Below are 18547 nucleotides of genomic sequence, written 5' to 3'. Positions count from 1 at the left end.
AGGGGAGCCTGATGTATCATTTGGGAGGTGTGGAGATCTTGGGGGGGACAGAAGATGCCTGTGAGGAGACTCGAATGTGGAATCCACTTTGGGGGAGGGAGGGATAACTTGGGAAAGGCTGTCTGACCCTATACCGGCATGGGAGCACTTAGGAAAGTGTTACCAGACCATCTCGAGTTGTGAGGTGACATCTCTGGGGAAATTCCTGGTGCAGAGAGAGGATTGGGAGGGTTGCAGGGACACCCTGAGGGGGGATGGGAATGTGACACCTCAGGAGCTTGTGGGAGGAAAATGGGAGCCCCTTGCTTTGTGCGGTGTGCCTGGCCTAAAGAGGCTTGGCATGTGAGCTCTGCTTTCCTGGCTCCCTGCAGAGTCTTGCGGCACCAGGCAGCCTCTCTGGAGGCAAGTGAGCTGCAATGGAGCTTGCTTTGCAACCCCTCTCGCTTCCCCAGGGGGCCAGAGCTGGGCAAGGGAGGCTGTGGTTTTGCCATGGGGTTTTGCTCAGCTTCCAGGGGTTCGCTCTGCCCTACACAGCTGCACTGTCGAGGTATCTGTGCTCTGGTGTACTCATCCTGCCTTCACACAAATCATTCCCTGACATGAGCAAGAGATGGGGGCCAGCCCCGGTCAGGCTGTCCCCATACGATGTGAACGCACAGGTACATAGCATGGATGGCAGAGAAGCCTGCACGTGCGACTGCGTTTCTGGCCTTTGTCAGAGAGGCTTAGTTACCGCAGGTAAAGAGGCAGAGGAGGAGATTCACCCTGCAAAAGCAATTGCAGTAGAAAGCTACCAGCAAGCAGGCTTTGAGGGGTAGCGTGAAGTGAAGCCCAAGCCCAGGCTATCATTTCTCCACCGCCACCGTCGCCCTTCAGAGGCCAGGTAAGCTGCCACAGGTCTGCTGACCCATGCTGAAATCAGGCTCTGCTCTCTGCATCACATAGGTGCCTTGGAAAATTTTGCCCAAAGCCAAGCAGCTTATTTTCAAAGCAAGAAGCTCTGTGAAAATATTATTTTCCAATTATGACTTGCAGAATGGCTGATGCAGATCTAATCGATCTGTTTAGTCAGTCCTGTGAAAGCACAAGCATCAAAGCTGCTGGCTTTGACGCAGCTGAAGAGCTGTGTTGCCTCGTGTGAATTCTTCTCGTTGTTGTTTTAGCCCTTAATTTCAGGGCAGTAACTGCAACAACAGACTTCTTTGCTACCACCTGACTAAGGAACTGACGAGAAAAAAAGGTCAGTATTGGTAATGCTAAGTTATTTGCTATCTTAAAGCATTTCCCTGGAGCTTAGCAAGAAATAAATGTTCACGACATCCAGCAGAACTGTTTTTTTCAGAGCAGAGGCCGAGATCAATAGTATTTATAGTGCAAGTTTTAGCACTGTAGAGTAGCTCTAGGTGAAATAACACTAGCTCAGTAAGTAACACTAGGGGTGTAAATCTGCTGCAGGAAACCTGCACAACACTGGATAGCTGTTGAAAAGTCCTTTAGGTGTAGCACAACCAGGGTGCTGGAAAGGACGTACCTTCCTCATCTAGGTTAGCAGAAGACAAAGGGGATTTCCCAGGAGCCCAGTTTTAGAGTTGTTTTCACAGCTGAGCAATACTGAATGCTGGAGTAATACTAGACAACTATTTTCCCACAAGATTAAAATCTATTTAAAACAGCCACAGCAAGAGCATTAGATTCTGCTAACTTTGTTGGTATGAGGTAATGACAGAGCTGGAAGGTGACGGTGTCATGAAAAGGGAACCTGAGATCTGCTAGGACAGGCAGCATAGCTCAGTGGCTTGGCAACTGGCATGAGGATACTCAGGCATTTAACTGATCCTAATTAAAGAGGCTCCCCCATCCCTTCACTAATGCTGCTGAAAGGTTTTTTACTATTGCGCCTCCTGTCACTTGGAACAGCTTTCCTGTAGCCGCTGGCACTCGTTAGGCTCAGATGTACGCTGCTGGTTTCGGTTCTCTAGCCCATATTGCCTCTTGTTGTATTGAACGGCTAAAAGCCTCCCTGTGGGCCCGGCGGAGGAGCCCGGGCAGCTGCCGGCAGTGGGCTGGCAACTGCAAAGGGACCTGGGGGTCCCTTGCCTCAGCCGTCTGTGCATCGCTCCCCCCCAGCTCCCAGTCTGCAGACACCCTCCATCCAGCCTGATCTCAGAGACACTGCAAGGGTGGGCCGGGAGCACACTGCAGCGGTCAGGGAACTTTACAGCCATGGCGCTGCAGTCTCAGTGAGCTGGTGTCACAGGTCGCAGTGATTTTCCAGGTCTCATCTAGGACAAAAAGGGCCTGAATTGTATTCCTTTACTCTTCTTACAAAACAAGAGAATAAATTACTGCTCATACTTGAAGATGCACTTAGATTGGAGAGAGCCTGCAGCAAGGGACTCTCAGGCTCCACCTGACTCCTTGGCTCTGACTGGGACTCCTCCGTGGGCCTGACAGAGCTCTAGGGAAGAGGTTGTTATCCAGAGGTTGAAAGTGACTGGCTGTAACCCGACCTGACATGGGGCATTTGAAATTACTTGAAAATGGCTGAATTGTTGGCCCAAGAAGTGCACACACTTGCTACAGTTTTTGAAAGAACAGTGTGGAATAAGTTCTTTTGAAGCAAGTGGCATTTGTGGTGTGTAATCAGGGTGTTCACCACCTTGAAATGGATGTTGAGGGAGGCGTCTCCACCAGATGAAGAGGGATTGCTGGTCTACCTTTGTAACAGTCATTAAAACAAACCACTTTCATCTTTGCAATGACTGAATGGCAGCAGATACCCATCCAAGCCCGTTTCATGTGTGCACTTTTTCACACATGCTCTCTCTGCCCTTTGTCTCTCTCAACAAATCGGCAGCTACAATGAGCACCCTAAGGCAAGATACATGGCACTTTAATCAGTATGCCAATGCCTACAAAAGAGCCTGCTTGTTTTTTTCCCCATATAAACTGCTTTCCTAAGCAGTTGTCTTTGCTGGAATGTCATGGGAATTTTGCTGTACTGTGTTTCTAGACCAGAAGTGGTTTTAAAGTCACAACTGCAAAAAGTGTCCTGTTAGCAGTGCTTGGTTATTGAGCAGGTATATTGACGCAGGCTCATTAACAGCTGCTATTGACTTACACGTTCTACTAAATAGCTGGATTAACAAGGTCAAATCATACAGCTGTCATTCTTCACTCTGTTTTGATGTGGCAGATACTATGTGTCTGGTCCTGAGCACTCCTACAGTCCAGCTAAAGGTTGGGGAAGAAAAAGAAATTGCTGCTTAGTTCATCTTTCCCGGTGATTCCCCATTGTCAGTCTATTGCTAACTGCGACCAGTCGAGCACGGAGTGCCATCTCCAGCACCTATCACTGGGTGAGGGTGGAGCAGGCTTGCAAATACGGCTCTCCGATTAGGGGGACGATGGTGTGCCAGTCCGTCTTCCAGCACTGAGTCCCTGGGCCATTGCCCTAAAGCGCACTCCTTGCCTGCAGATTGTAGAAGTCCGTGCAGCGACAAAGAGCTCACGGGCTGCAGTGAGGTTCCCTCCTGTCTCTGCCCCCTTCATGCAAAGGCATGATGCTAGATGTAGCGTGGGAGTGTGTGCCCGTTCTGGGCTAGCGGAGGACTTGGTGCAAAGGTCATGAGATGCCACATGCGGGAGAACAGGAGCCTCCCTGGCTGTGGATGCAGCAGCCATGCTTAGAGAGCTGAGGAGTGCTCAAGCCACACATTTCAGCTGTGGATTTTGTACAATGTAGGGCCTTTAGACTGAGGGTCACATAACATGGCTTTGCTCTGGAGTCGAGCTTCCCTTCACAGTTGGAAGGGTTTCGCTTTGGCTGTTTCGGCCAGGGAAATGCACTCAGCTTGAGAAGTAAGCATGCAGGGGCAAGTTAAAACCAGTGCTTACCTCCGAAGACCACTGCTGTCTGGAAGATAGTAAGCTAAAGAGGTGCGAAACTAGGCAGCAGCCCCTGTGAAACCTTAGCTCTTTCCTTTGCACCTTCTTTTGTTTGGCTAATAACATCACTTCCCTCCTCTTGCCTATCTGTGCTGTAGGCTAGGTATTAGAAGAATACGGCACATTGCCTGGGGGCTGCTTGGGAAAATCTAGTTGTCTGTGGCCCAGAATGAGCTGGAAGACGAACACTTTGAAAATCAGATCCTGGTTTAAGGGTGAAAATGAAAGCTAAGCTCATTTGAAAATGAGCACCTATGGCTGTCCCTTATGTAGAGAATAATGTTGATAGAGCAAGCTGATGGGATGGATGAGATTCCTGACTAACTCAGGTCATCTTGTAGGCAGTTTGGGTGTTGGTGCTTTTCAGAGGTTCAAAAAAGTCTTTTACATGTGACTGGGAGCAGTAACAACGACCCTGCTCAACCCCTTAGAGCTGTGCAAATTTTCAGACCCTAGAGCATGTTTTGCCCGAGTGCTCTGTAAAGGAAAAGCCGACTCTGCAGTGTGGCAACCTATGGGAATAGATACTAAATGGATGTAAAGCATATTGTGATCTCAACTGAAGACTGCACATTGCTTCTGATATGCTGTGAACACACTGGAAAAATTGCCTGCGCTACAGTTTATGGAGATAAAAAGCACTTGCCAACTGTGGTAAGCCATGGAGCAGCCATGTCAAAACCCTTGCAATAACATTCACTGAAGAAGCGCAGCTTTTTTCTGCATCTCTTCTGCTTTGTGTGAAGACATTTATTACATGACATTACAAAAGCTGCACTTTAACTTACGTGGCCTGAAATACTCAGGCTCTGGGAATCCCAAGGGGAGGGGAGCAGTTTTCAGGAAGGTTGTCCTCATTTTGTCAAAGATATATGCCAATCTTTTTTCATGCTTGTATTGATTACAGCAGGTATTTTCTTTGCTGATTGTTTACTTCTTCAACCAAGCTGGATCCTTGCAGGTCAAGATAACCCAGCCCCCTGATCAGGGCAGGGAGTTGAAATGAAGTGGCACAGCTGCAGCAGCGCACAGTGGCTGAAGGACTGGCCCATTCACAGTTGCAGCCTCTTGAAACTCCTGTCTTCAGAAAAAAGAAAGCCCCAAATTCCAGAAGAAGGTAGTGCAAGAGAGGAGGCGCAGAGTGCACAGGAACTGGCATGATGGCTGGTGTTAGTGGTGTGGGTTGGCGGAGCAGGGGGAAGGGTGCTGTGTGCCAGGCTGAGTTGTGAGGCTCTTGGGAGTACTTTTCCCATCAGGAAACATCCCTTTGCCCTCTGTGGATGCTTTCTTTACAACCCTTCTGGGGGGAGCACAGTGGGCAGTAAGCAGGTCCAGTACTATAGCCAATGAGGTCGTGCCTGGTTCCCTTTTTTCCCTTTCCAGGGTAATTAGTACCAATGTCTGAATGTCTCCTTGCAGGTAAGACCTTCCCAGCTGGGAAGTACTGCCCATCCGACAGAGGAGCAGAGCTGATGGAGCCCCCAGGACCACATTTTCTTATCACAGGGAAGATTTAGTGTCTACCCTCTTTCTCTTATCCCTCTTACCTTCAGGTCATCCCTGGGGTGGGAGCCAGCTTCCAACTGAAAGAGGATGGCCACAACAGGGCCATAAAAGCATTCAAATCTTCATGCCCTTCAGAGGATGATAGCCTGCTTTTTGCTGGGGTGTTGTGAAGAGCAAGCAGCTCTTTGGAAATAACTTTTTTAGGTACCCTGGAACAGGACTGTAAAGCAACACAGGTCCAGAGGAAGACTGAACAGCATTGACAGAAGGTTTTAATCATGCAGCAGCACAGAAATACACAGAGGTATCCCGGTAAATAAAATTGGTCAGTCAGAGGGGAGAGCCAGACAAGACTTCAGAGTGAGAAAGAAAGGTTGGAGGCACTCAGTCAATGGCAAAAGAATGCATAGCACTAGAAAAGAGTCACTTCTCAGGTAGCTCAGTGAGGCTGTAGAGCATTCCTCTTGTCATGCAGTAGGTGGAGAAAGAACACCAAGCATTGGGCAACATTACTTAGTGCAAATTTTTATTTACTCATCTGCCCGAATTCTATCAGAACCCTCCAGAACCCCTCTCCTACATCCACAGCTCTCATAAAGTGCATTGCATTAATTAAATCTTTATAACTAAGAGTATCCTCACTGGGTCACTGAAAAGCTCCTCTGTGATCTACAGGTCATTGTGTCACCTTGTAAGTGAGAAATGTTATGCAAGGACTTTTGTGTTTGCATGCTGTGAGTTTAGATTTGGGGCCCTGCATTTAAAAATGATTGCTCTAAATTTCCCTCCTATTATTGTACCCACAGCTGCAACTCCCCTCCTCTGCACTGCTCTTCCCAGCTGTAACATACAAAATTCCTTTATATCTTTTACTCAACAGCTGCAACGGGGATTTTTCTGTTTGCTTGTTTTCCCTCACCATATTTGGTCCCCCAGCTATGACCTTTTGACAAAATGCATAAAGCATCAGGGAAAAAAAAAAAAGAAAGGGAAAAGAGGGGTTGTTTTAGACTGGAGATGCTGTGATGATCTTTATTATTTAACCTTAATTATACACAGCAGAGCCATGGTCGTTGGTGTTGCATCAACTATCTGAAGTCTTATCCCATCTGCTGTGCCTGAGAGTAACACTTTCCTATGGGTTAAAGTCTGGGAAATGTGATGCTCCTCAGCTTGATTATCCCTTAGTTTGCGGTCTTCTTCCCAGGAGTGTGCTCCAGTCCCCGGCCTGTGTGCTCTATTTACCTTGCAAGATCATAAGAGACATCAGGGGGATCGCTGGCTCATACTGACTCCTTCCCCTCCTCCGGTGATGCAAAGCAGCCATAAACCTGCAGTGCGTAACAGCTGAGAAGAACTGCTGAGAGCGGACCTTGGCGTTGTTAGTGCGTGCACACAGTGACGCACGCAGAGCTGGTCTTAGCTTTTTGTTCCCCAGCCTATCGTGCTAATCTTTTTGCTGCTAACCTCCACCACCCTCATACTAATGCTCATCCTCACATGAGTGCACATAAACCCAGCAAGAGGATTTGGGAGCAGCTTAGACAAACGGTTCATTAAGGTCTTCCTCTGCCAAGTGATGTTTTTTTCTAAGGTTCCCATCACCGAGCTACTGTAAAAATAAATTCTCCAAGTCACCAGACAGCTGCCACCGTAACAGACTTGTCTGGCATCCAGGCGTAAGGGACAGGGATCGTTATCCCATCAAGAGCTGGCTTTTTTGCTCTTGGTTAAGCTGCTGGATGAACAGAGTGGATCCCTTTGAGCCAGATGAAAGCTGTGATTATTTTGTGTTTCTCCTCAGCACAGGGAGATTTGCAGATCCTGTGGTGCTGCACAAGTACTTCTGAACCCGGTGGAGGTTCACAGAGGTTCACCCCCATGGTTGCCTGTTAAAGGACGTGCTCCCTGCAGTAGTATCTGGATGCTGTTTGTATTGTGCAGTCACGGTAGGTTATCTAGGTTAACTTTAAATAATCTATTTATACAGGTAGCCTGTGTAAACACAATACCTGGTGAGAATCGTGTTGGTTTCAGCTCTGTAGTACCAACAGGTCTCTCGATGCCTCTCACTCTAACCTAAATCAATAATATGACTTGCCTGCCCAAACCCTCTTTAATCAGAGTCCCTTTTAGATCTGATACTGCCTTCTTGCCCTGTCCGCCACCTGTCTTCTCTGTAAGCCAATCTCCACAGTCCCTTTAGCACCAACAGACAGCTCAGTTCCCAGTGCCAGGTTACACCTGAGCACTAAACAACTACTGCAACATCACCTGTGATTAGGCAATTTTTGGAGATTTTCTGGGTGGTTTAACAATTCCTGCAATGACATTTACCTTCAGTGTCTAGTGTTTTCCCTCCAAGCGCTGCTCAGACAGAGAGAGGCAGACTCAAACCAGGACTGTGTGGTTCATTGCAGGATTACCAAGTGACTGCAGGGTTTGCAGAATGCCCTTTACGGAGTTGTTGTCCTGGTCAGACCACCCTCCTTCCATGATAACATCTCTCCTCTTCCAGCCTTCTTCCAGTGTTCCTACAGACCTCCTCCTCCTGCCTCTCCTTCCCCACTACATCAGCACCACTTGTTCAATTTCCCCCTTTCCCTGGACCAGCAGATAAAGCCACTTTTCTTCCCGGCTAACCCCTCCTGCAATCTCTTTTCCCTGTCTCCAGACACTGCCCCTAGTCTCATCTGCTTCCCAAGCCTTCCACATTGCCTATTTGCCGAGTGAATATCCGTGGTAGAGCATTCCCTGTGATACTCCTGCTCCTCCCTGTATGCCGTACCTTCCCAGTGCAGAGGCTGGGTATCGATCCTTTGGAGAAAAAAAATCTATAGGATCGTTCTGCTATAGGCTCTGTAGGATGATCTGCTCAATGCGGGAATGCTCATGTTGACCATGCAGAAGTAACTCACATCTAAACTGTCAAGAGCACTGGAAGAAAAAATTTATTTTATAAAATCAAAGAACCATATAGCAAGTTTTGATTTGTGTTTTTTTTTTTTTTTTTTTTTTTAAAAAGAGGTCTCGATCTGAAGATACATCTTTCTTATTTATTTAGTTAGGTATTTATTTGGTAGAGGTTCATACCAAAAAAACAATGGACATAATTTCTCCTTTCCTCTGAAAGATAGTCAAGGTTTTAATTCCTCAAACTGTTATATCACTTTGCATAATTATTTGCTTTAGATGAGTAAACATCATGTCACAAACCAACCCTACACTCTCAAATTCTCTGGTCTGAAAAAACATGGGTGTAATTTCCAGAGCAAAGGGAGTATTTTATACCGCAGGAAGAGGGGCCATGGAAAGCTCATGGAGATGAGATCTGGTTGCAAGGCAGAGGGACTCTCAGCAGCAAGCTCTGTGGAGTTGCAAGAGAGATGATTTTATTCACAGAAAAGTCTAGGGGAGTGAAAAGGGCTCAAATTGTACCTCTGCCTTTCTGGGTAAGAAGTCATTTTACTTGTTTTTCCCAGTCACCATGATGATACTTACCTCCTCTGGAAAGTGTTCTGAGATCTACAGATGGGGAGAAGCATCATTGCTTAGCAGTTGTAAATTTCCAAACCTGCTCCTGTTCCAGTTCTCCTGCTCTCTGGGCATGCTAGATGGTCTCTTTGCATCTCCCACTCTCTGAGCGTCCTGCTGCAGACTGGGAAGCAAAGAGCATCTCTCATTCCCTATGCAAATCCATTGATGAAAACATAAAATGCATTGTGCTGCTAAAACTTGCTGAGCTTGTTTGAATAAATGCCAAGGATTAACAGCACGTAAATTCACCATTGATTTGACAACAATGATGTTATGTGCCCTAAACACTGATGGGATTTGTTCGGTGTTTAGGATGTGGGCTCTGAGGTGGAAAAAAGGGATTGCTAGTAATTTTTTAAGCCTCTTTGGCTGCACCAAGGCAGACTGTTGGTATTATATAAATTCTTCAGATAAAATAAATATCAGTCTTTCTATGAGCAGAGTGGATATTTAACTTTTCCAGTATACAGATGAATAGCAAATCTGACTGTGGATTGCTATAAGCAAGAAAATAAAAATCGCCCCATCCCTCTAACATAGGGAGGAAAGAGATGTTGGAGTGGAAAAAGAATCACAAAGGCCAGCAATAAAACAGAGGATTGTGCCTTAAAAACAGTGGGACAAAGATTTCTTTTTAGGTAGAAAACTAGAAATGTCACCTCCACAAATTGTCCCCTCTGTGATCGGTCTCTCCCTGGCTCCGGTGTTCAGCAACTTTGCAATCACGGTCCCTGTGGGACAAAAACTATTGTGAGCAAGAGTGGGGATCACCTGGGACAAAACTTGCGGTACAGGGATTGACCGTTCATTAAGCAAGAGTTGCAGAGGCGAGGAGGGGAGAGCTATGATGACTTAGACCAGGACAGGCTTAGCCCCTCACTCTTTAAGCCAAGCTGCTGGTGTGCAGGGGGTTGCTCACCTTCTCCCAGATGGGCAGCTGATGGCTGTTTGGGAGGCATGAGAATTTGCAGAGTTCTCTAGGGACACGCTGATCTCTCTTTAAAAGAAAAGCAAGTCAAGTTTTGTTGGTGTTTTTTTTGTTTTTTTTTTTAAATACACTTGCTGAAAGTTAAGCTCCTAGATCTATATTTAAACTTGTTAATACATGGCCTGATTTTCAAAGGTGCTCAGCAAGTAGCAACCCTCCCACTAACTGGCTTCTTTCTTGCTATGAACTATCCTCAAAGAGGGGTTTTCAAGTGTTCTCTTTGCTTTTAACAAGAAACACTTATTCATCTAATAAAAAAAGGATATAACCTCTGCCTTCTCTCATGTCAGCCCTCCCATTGTGTTAGCCCTGCAGCCCCAACCACAGTTAAGGATGGTGTGAAAATTGCACTGATAACATGGCCTCACCTCCTCCCATCCATTATAAACTTTAGCAAGATATCAACAGCATTCAAAACTCGGCAGAAATCACTACTTTAGTGCTTTCCATGGTATTTGGTCGGGGTTGAGTGCAAAGGAAAATGAGTCTAGCTGCAGTTATAATCAGTTGCTCCTTCCTTCATCAGCACCCCAGGTCAGACGGGGTAGAAAGGTTTGGAGCTCCTGACCATGGCACTGCCCTGGGTGGCATGCATATGTTTGAGGAACAGGAAATGAGTCTTCTAAAGGAAGGACTTTTTCCTCAAAAAGAAAGAAAGAAATGCCCTGTGTTCATTTCTAGGGGAAGCTTTTAGTAAATGCTTAGCAGCTCAGAAGCCAAAACTGATAATTCTGGCTCCCTAATGAGCCTGCCCTTTTAGCTTGACTGCTTGCGTACTGACTTCTATGGACTCCTTGTATCCTTTCCAAAGCTAGGTCTATGTAAGATTAAGAAAAGCATGGTCGTTTTTTCCCACTCACCAGCTCCCTCACACACATTATGTAGTATTTTCCACCACAGCAAGAATGGTAGGAAGAAAACTTGCAACAAAATCACTTTATTACGTGCCCTGGCCCTGTGTGGCTGATATGAACTCCTTTTTGTACCTCATAGAAATGTTCCTCCAATGGGAAAGCTTAGTTTGATTAGCATGCTGCAACAATTCTATCATTAGATATTGGCAGAGATTTTTCACTCCCTTATATTGTCACTAAACAGCTTACATCTAAATGCAGAGGACCATCTAAATGAGTAGAGTCGTACCTTTTTGTGTTGACAGGTCTATTCAAAAGAAAAAGCACTGGAACTCATTCCTGTTTTCTACAAGAACTATCTGAAGAGTTGCACTCTCTGCGGGTTAACAGAGACCACTTGAATCGAGAGGACATGCAGATCAGAGAGGTTGCCTTTCTTGGCTTTCCTGGGGCTGCAACACACCAGTTGGAAACAGTAATCCCAGTTATATTAGCACTTCAGAATCGCATACAAACCCTCCACAGTTATACCTGACCAGTCACTGCTCCACTTAAATACTTGCTTTTCTCTTCACATTGGGCTTGTACAGAGCTTGGCATGGGGGTTGGAAACCGCTCTGGACTCACCTAGAAACTGGCAGATGAGAGTCAGTCATGCAGACAAATTAACAGCAGCTAAATACAGCAAGGGCTGTGCTTGATCACCGATACCTGCTTTACTCAGAAACATGATCTAGGATTTCTGCAGCTTGTCCTGGGCAACATTCTTTGCTAAATGTCTCATGTGCTGGCAATTATGCATGGTAGTTTAGGAAGGGATTCTTTCAAAGGTAAGCTAGACAGCAAATCCTACAGAAGACCTTTTGAGTTGGACTCGCATTCTAAATTTGCAATGAGGCTTTGGGAAAACCTGCCTTTGATGCATTGCTTTTGAGTGTGCTCATGTGCATATGCACTAGTTTTTCTTCCTTCTGTAGGAACACCAACAAATCTCACTGCTTTTGCTCAGCAGGTGATAATGATGCACAAATGTTGTGCATCCTGTGAGAAGTCTGGTCCCCTGAACTGGTGCAAAATGATTGCTTTCTCCTCTCATACCGAATTCCCACTGGATGGGATTCAGCTCACCAGCTCTGCTTGTCCAGAAGCAGGTTAGAATTAGAACTGCTTCACCTAAGGCAGCCATCCAGGCTCCCTCTTAGTCAGTTGAGATGTAGGCATTGCTGAAACGTGTCCCATTTCACCTTTCCTACCCCCCTACATTATAACGTGAGCCATCTGGAGGCATCTGTCTCTCTCCATTGACTGGACAGGGAGCCTGGACAACTCATTTGGACTGGTCACCTAAGTTTTAGACTGTTGTAAGTTAGATGTGATGAGTCTCAGGAGATTGCTTGTTGCCCAGAGGCACACAGGCAGCGCGAAGTCTGTATCAGAAAAAACTTCTGAAAATGAAATTTACATTTCAGTGAAATATTTTGCCAATAAAAGACAAAAATGGACATGATTAATTCTAGGGAAAGCCATGAAAATGTGGGTCCAGAAGAAATTAAAGACATAAAACCATAAAGTTGGCTGCCACTTTTCAAGTACTTGAATGTGTGGTAATACACATAATTTTAGATGAAATTTAGGTGAAGACGTATTTGTCGTTTTTCTCTCAACAGCCCATTCCCATCATCCCGCTGAACATACAGGGTGCTCTGATCACGTGTTGAACACACACATGCTCCAATCCTGGTGCAAGCTTCAGGCCGTGGGTAGATGATGGAGTTTGTTGGGCTTCCCTGTGAGATAAGTGGTGGTGTGTAGGCAAGCGGTTGCTTTCCTGGTGCCTAAGAGCACGCATCGATGTGCTGCTGGTTGGTGTTGCTGAGAGAGGTACAGCCTGCCTGGGCTCCCTTCTTCCTCCCTGCCCCGATAATCCACCCCCGTTCCTGCATGGGGAATACACTGGAGGTCAGAGCTCAAGGGTTTGGCAGTTTCTTACGGACTGAAAGATTCCCAGAGAGGAGCCTGCCATTGTGTGCGTTGCTCCCTGTGCTCCTGGTATAACCCCCGGGTTGGGAAACACAAAGGGGATGTTCCCAACACACTGCAGGGATTACATGCACCCCACACACATGGCTGGAGCCCAAATGGTATGTCAGACCCCAAAATCTGTCTCACTTTCTGTGTCAGGGCACAGTTCCCACTTGCTCCTCTATCAGCCAAACAGATTACTTGCTTTGTGTGCTCCAGTGAATGGCTTGGGATTTGAACCTGTTCCTGTATCTCTCCTTTCATTCTGCATATATCGGGTCACTGCTGCCGTTTGGTTAAATACAGGTTAGCAGGTCTCTGGTACTGGGTGGCTGAGGAGAGATTGTCTTTTCTCCTGCAGCAAAGACCCACATCTCATAGAGCTCTTGAAGAAAAATCTTGGTAGCGCTTTATGACTCTTATTTGCTTTCCCTTCCTTTTCTCAAGCAAAATGACAGATTTGGGACAATGGGACAGAATGGGGGGTTATGTCTGTCTGCTGTGGATTTTTCCTCCATGTCTTGAAGAGGGATTGATCTCATTTTGGCACCTGATTTTAGAAAAGTCTTCATGCCTGGGAGCCATGGCCAGACCGCAGGGCCTTTTCTTGCTCTAACTAGGTGAGGTTGAACCTAAACTCTTGTCTGTCTTCTTAGCAGTCTCTACCACTTTTTTGGGTGTTTTTCTGCTCAATGTTTTTGCTTTCCATGAAGGAAAGCCTCTGTAATGGGATCTTCTGGTTCCCACTTTTCCTCGCCTGCCTCCATGCACTGTGTGGGGAGGGTTCATGTGTGGGAGTCAAGGCCAAGGACTTTCCAAGACCACGTGGCGCCTAGATGCCAGGCGATGCTCAGCTGAATGTCACTTTGCCTCAGTGCTTTTCTGAATTTAGCTCCTCTGGACTGGATTGATCCCATTTCTCCTGAAGCACTGATGCCAGGATCTCAACCACCCTCTAGTTGTGGCACCATGAGAGGATGATTCAGCCCCTCATCTCTGAAGTGCCTTTTGGAGGTGGCCTTTCCCCACTCTCCTTCTCTCTCTGCTGACTGCGAAAGGTGCTGAGACGCACAAGACTCCTGACGTAGGTGCTTCTGCTGTCCAGAAGGCCCCTAGGATGCAGTCCCTACATCACTGGCTCCAGTGGAAATGGGTTTTCGGCTATCGCCGCGGCCTTGTACCGAGCCTTGCTGTGGAGCCGGGCAGTCTCACCGCCCTTTTGCCACCCAGCCACCTGAGCTTTCTGGCAGAGCTTGCTGCTCCCGCAGCAGGCTGTCCACATGCCCCTTCCCCGGTCCGTCCAGGATGGCAGACGACCCCTTAAAGGCATCTTTAAGTGAAACAGAAATGCAAAGCCGTAACCAGAAATGCATGTTAAGTAGGGTCTGTGTCGTGACACCAGGAGACAAATGAATGTCCCACAACACTCCTAAATCAAAACAAGGACACTCTCAAGAGCAGCGTTGGGACCGCTGTTACGGTCCGTGACCAAACTTATTTTTCCTTCTTTCTTTTGGCAAAGTATTTGTTAAAAGTTTCTGTTTTGTCAAACCCGTGTTCGTGCTCTGCATCATGCATTAGTCCTGCTTCCCTGCCAGCCCTGCCAGGATCCCTGTGCCAAGGGTGTCAGGCCCCTCTCAAGTGGCAGAGACACTTTATAGCACGTCACAAAAAAAGTTTCCCTTTCTTCAACCTGAATCAAACCCTTTCTCCTCGCTTGGAAGAAAGCTGTTTCATTTATTTGGAAGAGGCTTTGTGTCTCTGCTTCAAGGAGGGGCAGAAACAGAAGCAAATTAACGAAAAGCCAAGGGTGGGTTACAAAGACCCACAGAGCAGACCTCCTTCATGAGCATCCTTGAGACGCCCACTGGGGTGTCCTTTTTAGCCTGCTTGATCCCGTAGAGGACCTGCCAGTACCCCTGGGCACCCTGTGTCTCACAGCCTGCTGCTTGGCATCGTCCCTCCGGGAGATCTGGCGCCAATTCCAACCAGACTGTCATTTCCAGGTCAGTCTCCGCATTTCTGCTGACCATGTTGCCTCCATCATGAGATCATGTCTTTCCAGAGAAATCCTGCTAATGCCTTCATTCTGCGAGACTGGTATATATAGGGGGAGCTTCCCTGGGGCTGCACTGCGCAGTCCAGCCAAGGCATTGCTATCTCCCCAGCGGCCCCTGCCCCCCCCGCTCTCCCCTTGCAGCCACAGGTCGCAGCAGCAGCAAGCATGGACATTACCATCCAGCACCCCTGGTTCAAGCGTGCTCTGGGACCCCTCATTCCAAGCCGTTTGTTCGACCAGTTTTTCGGAGAGGGTCTCCTCGAGTATGATCTCCTGCCTTTGTTCTCTTCCACTATCAGCCCCTACTACAGGCAGTCCCTCTTCCGCAGCGTGCTGGAGTCGGGCATTTCAGAGGTAAGGACCCTTCGGCTTCCTCTCCTTTTCCTTCCCCTCCCTCCTTACGCCTCCACCTGCTCCTCCCCACCTGCGGCTCGCTGGCGGGGGCCAGCGGCTGTAGCCCTGCACTGGGATGTGAGGGGGTGAGGAGAATCTCCGGCCCACCGCCAAGCCCAGCCCGCCCGCCCCTTCTTGGGCACGGAGGGAAACCCTCGCTGGGGAGAAGGCTTCCCTTTGAGAAACAGAAACCATTTTGGCTCCTGAAGGTTGTTTCCGACACGTAAAAGGCTGCCTTTGCTGCCCTCGCGCCCGCTGGCTGTATGGCGAGGGAAAAGCTAGGCTGTTCCCGGAGTAAGTGCCCGCGAGGGCAGCTCGGCATGGGAGAGGACCCCGGCGAGCGGGAGCTTCCTCTGGCCCCCTCCTCCGCCTCAGGATCTCGGTGGTTTTGCAAGCCCATGCTGGAGGACGCAGGAGCAATTCTCCGAAGGCAGCGTGCAGGAGGAGCACGTAGCCACGGGGGCTGTGGTCCGAAGCTCAGGGACTGGTGCTTTCTCTAGCCCTCTCTTACTGGCTTCCTCCCACAGCTAAGACCACAAAGAAACCATAAATTGCTGAAAAGACGAAACGCGTGCTATCAGAGAATGTTATACTGGTTTCCATCCCCTCTCGCTGCTGAGCACGAATGGCCGGTGCGTCTGGCAGGTCCCTGAGTGCAAAGGGCTCCCCGGCACAAGAATAGCGGCAAGAAGTGACGCCTCTCCCCAGAGCAGTAGCAATGGCGCAGACGCCTACTGCGGCCTCCCAGGGTCCCTGGGTCCCCACAATGGGAAGAAAACCCCCGCTGAGGCCCATAGTCACAGAAGGAGAAACCGTGCAGCCACCAGACCACCCCTTCTCTGGCTTTTAAGCTGCCGCAATGCTGGCGCTGCCTCCGCACTTCTAGCTCGGGTCTTACTGTCTAACAATGTTCGTTTCAGGTGAGGTCTGACCGGGACAAGTTTACAATCATGCTGGATGTAAAACACTTCTCTCCCGAAGACCTGAGTGTGAAGATTATCGATGACTTTGTGGAAATCCATGGCAAGCACAGTGAAAGACAGGTAAGTGGAAGTGACGGTGATGGTGGAGCAACTGGGGAGTCAAGCTCTGTTTTCTTTCTTTCCAACGGTCCTCAGCTGAAGGAAAAAAAACCCAACATATCAGAAGAAGGAGTTATTTATCGATTGTCATTATTGGCATAGCCCATTCCTGTAGAGCCCCAACCTGATATCTGACAATAACAAGCTAATCCACTCCTCTTTTGTTTATTTTCAATCATCATCTTCCATAACCGTCAGATGACGATGTCCATTGTTCACTAATAACACTGGTCCAGACAAAGAACATCATCTGGTGCTGCCGAAGCATGGCTGAGTTTTCATAAGCCAGAATCATTAGTGAAAACAGAGTTTTTATATGCTGATCTGGGAGAGAAAAGCAAGAGCAAACAAAACAAAAGAAAAACAACCGAGTGCCTCAGGCTTGGAAACTTTTAACACGTATGTCATGGAAATATCTGTGGGGGTCGAAAAGTGAATTATACCAGCAGGGGTTTAATTCTTCTCATACACTTTTTTGCCCAGACAAAGCACTAGCCTGGAAACAGTATGTATTTTTTAATATAGTTATTTTTTCCAGAGGAAGAGCAGCCATTTTCACGGCTGACTTAAAAAAAAAAATTGCATTTCTCCTTCTTTTGGCCAAAAAGAAGGGGGCCAGGACTGCGTACTTTGGCTGACACAGCGTTGCTGCCTAGTAGGGAAATACATGGGCACACACACGCACATTGCTTTTACCTTTACAGAACCCCAGACTTTCTCTCCAAGCATCCTTTGAAATCAGAGGCCGTGGCAGGGCCCCCATCCAAATCAAATCCCAACCTATAATATGGCTACAATCACACCCTGCTGCTCTGCTCAGCTCTTGCAGCTTCAGGGGCATCACGGGGGGACACCTGCCCTTACAAACCTGTAAAATAGAATAAAAAGCAGAGATGCGCCTGGCGATACTGGCAGTACAGTGTCACGATAAGCCAGGGTGAATGTGGACACCCCTCCGACAGAGCCGCAGGGTCGGGCAGAGGCAGGTGCGGCATGGTGCTGGAGGGTTTCTGACGGGCCTTTCCCCCTTTCCCCACTGCCTCTCAGGACGACCACGGCTACATCTCCCGCGAATTTCACCGCCGGTACCGCCTGCCCGCCAACGTGGACCAGGCTGCCATCACTTGCTCCCTGTCCAACGACGGCATGCTGACCTTCTCGGGCCCCAAGGTCCCCTCCAACATGGACGCCAGCCACACTGAGAGGCCCATCCCCGTGTCCCGGGAGGAGAAGCCCACCTCCGCGCCTTCCTCCTAAGCCCACCTGCCGCTGGGGTACACAGGCTGCCACCGTCTGCAGGTCTCATTCCCAGAGCCATTGCATAGATATCAGTGAATATCTAGAGAGGTTTATTTTGTTGGTTCCCCCCTCCCCCTTTGTTTCTTTTTTTTTTTCCCCTTTCCCCTGGATGGGACGAGGGGCTGGGTGAGCGGCTGGTGAACTTCGAAGCTTAAACCTGCGAGCTGTGCTGTGGGGATGGCATGGATGGCGCGTGCTGCCACGCTGTTGTACTTGCTGAAAGGGTCTTCGTCCAGTGCTGTAGTCCATAACCACCATCAGGTAGGAGGGAGTGCACAAGTAACACTGGCTCCTGGTGCACCATGTCTTGAGGCGAGGCTTGGAGCAGGGGAAAAGCCCTGCAGACTTACTCTACCCCATGTAGAGTTAAACTGGTTACTCTTAAAAAAAAGCAGCAGAGCCAAGCCCCACACCTGAGATCCTGCGTACGTGCGATGAATGTTCCTTGCAACCGCAGGAGAAATAATAACGTCTTGCCTTTGGGGGTTGCAACACATATTTTTTTTCAGCAAAGTGTTTAGTGTATCTGTTCACACCACTACCCTGTCGTTTCCCTTAGGGACAACTGACACGAGGACAAGCACGTCTTTCCACTGTCTTAGTAGGCCCTTGGGGGAGTGAGGGGGGCTCACCGTTGTGCAGAGGCTTCACATCCCCAGCCAGCTCTCCCCAGCCTGTGCGTAACACACCGTCTCCCTTGCTCTCACTGTAATTCTAGGGTAGCTCCACCTCTTCCACTGGTATCTGGCACTCAACCTGAGAATGCGGTCAGTGGCGGTCAATAAAGAGATATAGGAAACACGCAATTGGCTTTGGGGGTTTCATTTGTTCCTTTCTAAGGCTTTTGAAGTTGAAAGGT

The 18547-nt window shown here is 48.2% G+C and overlaps 1 protein-coding gene across 1 annotated transcript; it reads left to right on the top strand.

The window, feature by feature from the left end:
* Positions 1-15008: 15008 nt before the first annotated feature.
* LOC104073222 (alpha-crystallin A chain) lies at positions 15009-17974 on the top strand. The gene is made up of 3 exons (XM_009572921.1): positions 15009-15268; positions 16228-16350; positions 17437-17974. Exons 1-3 carry the CDS (start codon positions 15080-15082, stop codon positions 17644-17646), a joined length of 522 nt encoding a protein of 173 aa, XP_009571216.1. The 5' UTR covers positions 15009-15079; the 3' UTR covers positions 17647-17974.
* Positions 17975-18547: the final 573 nt, after the last annotated feature.

The sequence above is a fragment of the Fulmarus glacialis genome, unplaced genomic scaffold, assembly GCF_000690835.1.
Source record: "Fulmarus glacialis isolate BGI_N327 unplaced genomic scaffold, ASM69083v1 scaffold12592, whole genome shotgun sequence".
In the NCBI taxonomy this organism is placed as follows: domain Eukaryota; kingdom Metazoa; phylum Chordata; class Aves; order Procellariiformes; family Procellariidae; genus Fulmarus; species Fulmarus glacialis.
The sequence above is the reverse complement of the archived record's forward strand: the minus strand, read 5'-3'. Positions and strand labels throughout refer to the sequence as shown.

Bases quoted from the DNA above. Each gene is read 5' to 3' on its own strand.
- LOC104073222 (XM_009572921.1), top strand. From the start codon at position 15,080: ATGGACATTACCATCCAGCACCCCTGGTTCAAGCGTGCTCTGGGACCC. The intron at 15,269-16,227 runs GTAAGGACCCTT...TGTTCGTTTCAG, and splicing joins TGGAGTCGGGCATTTCAGAG to GTGAGGTCTGACCGGGACAA. The intron at 16,351-17,436 runs GTAAGTGGAAGT...ACTGCCTCTCAG, and splicing joins GCAAGCACAGTGAAAGACAG to GACGACCACGGCTACATCTC.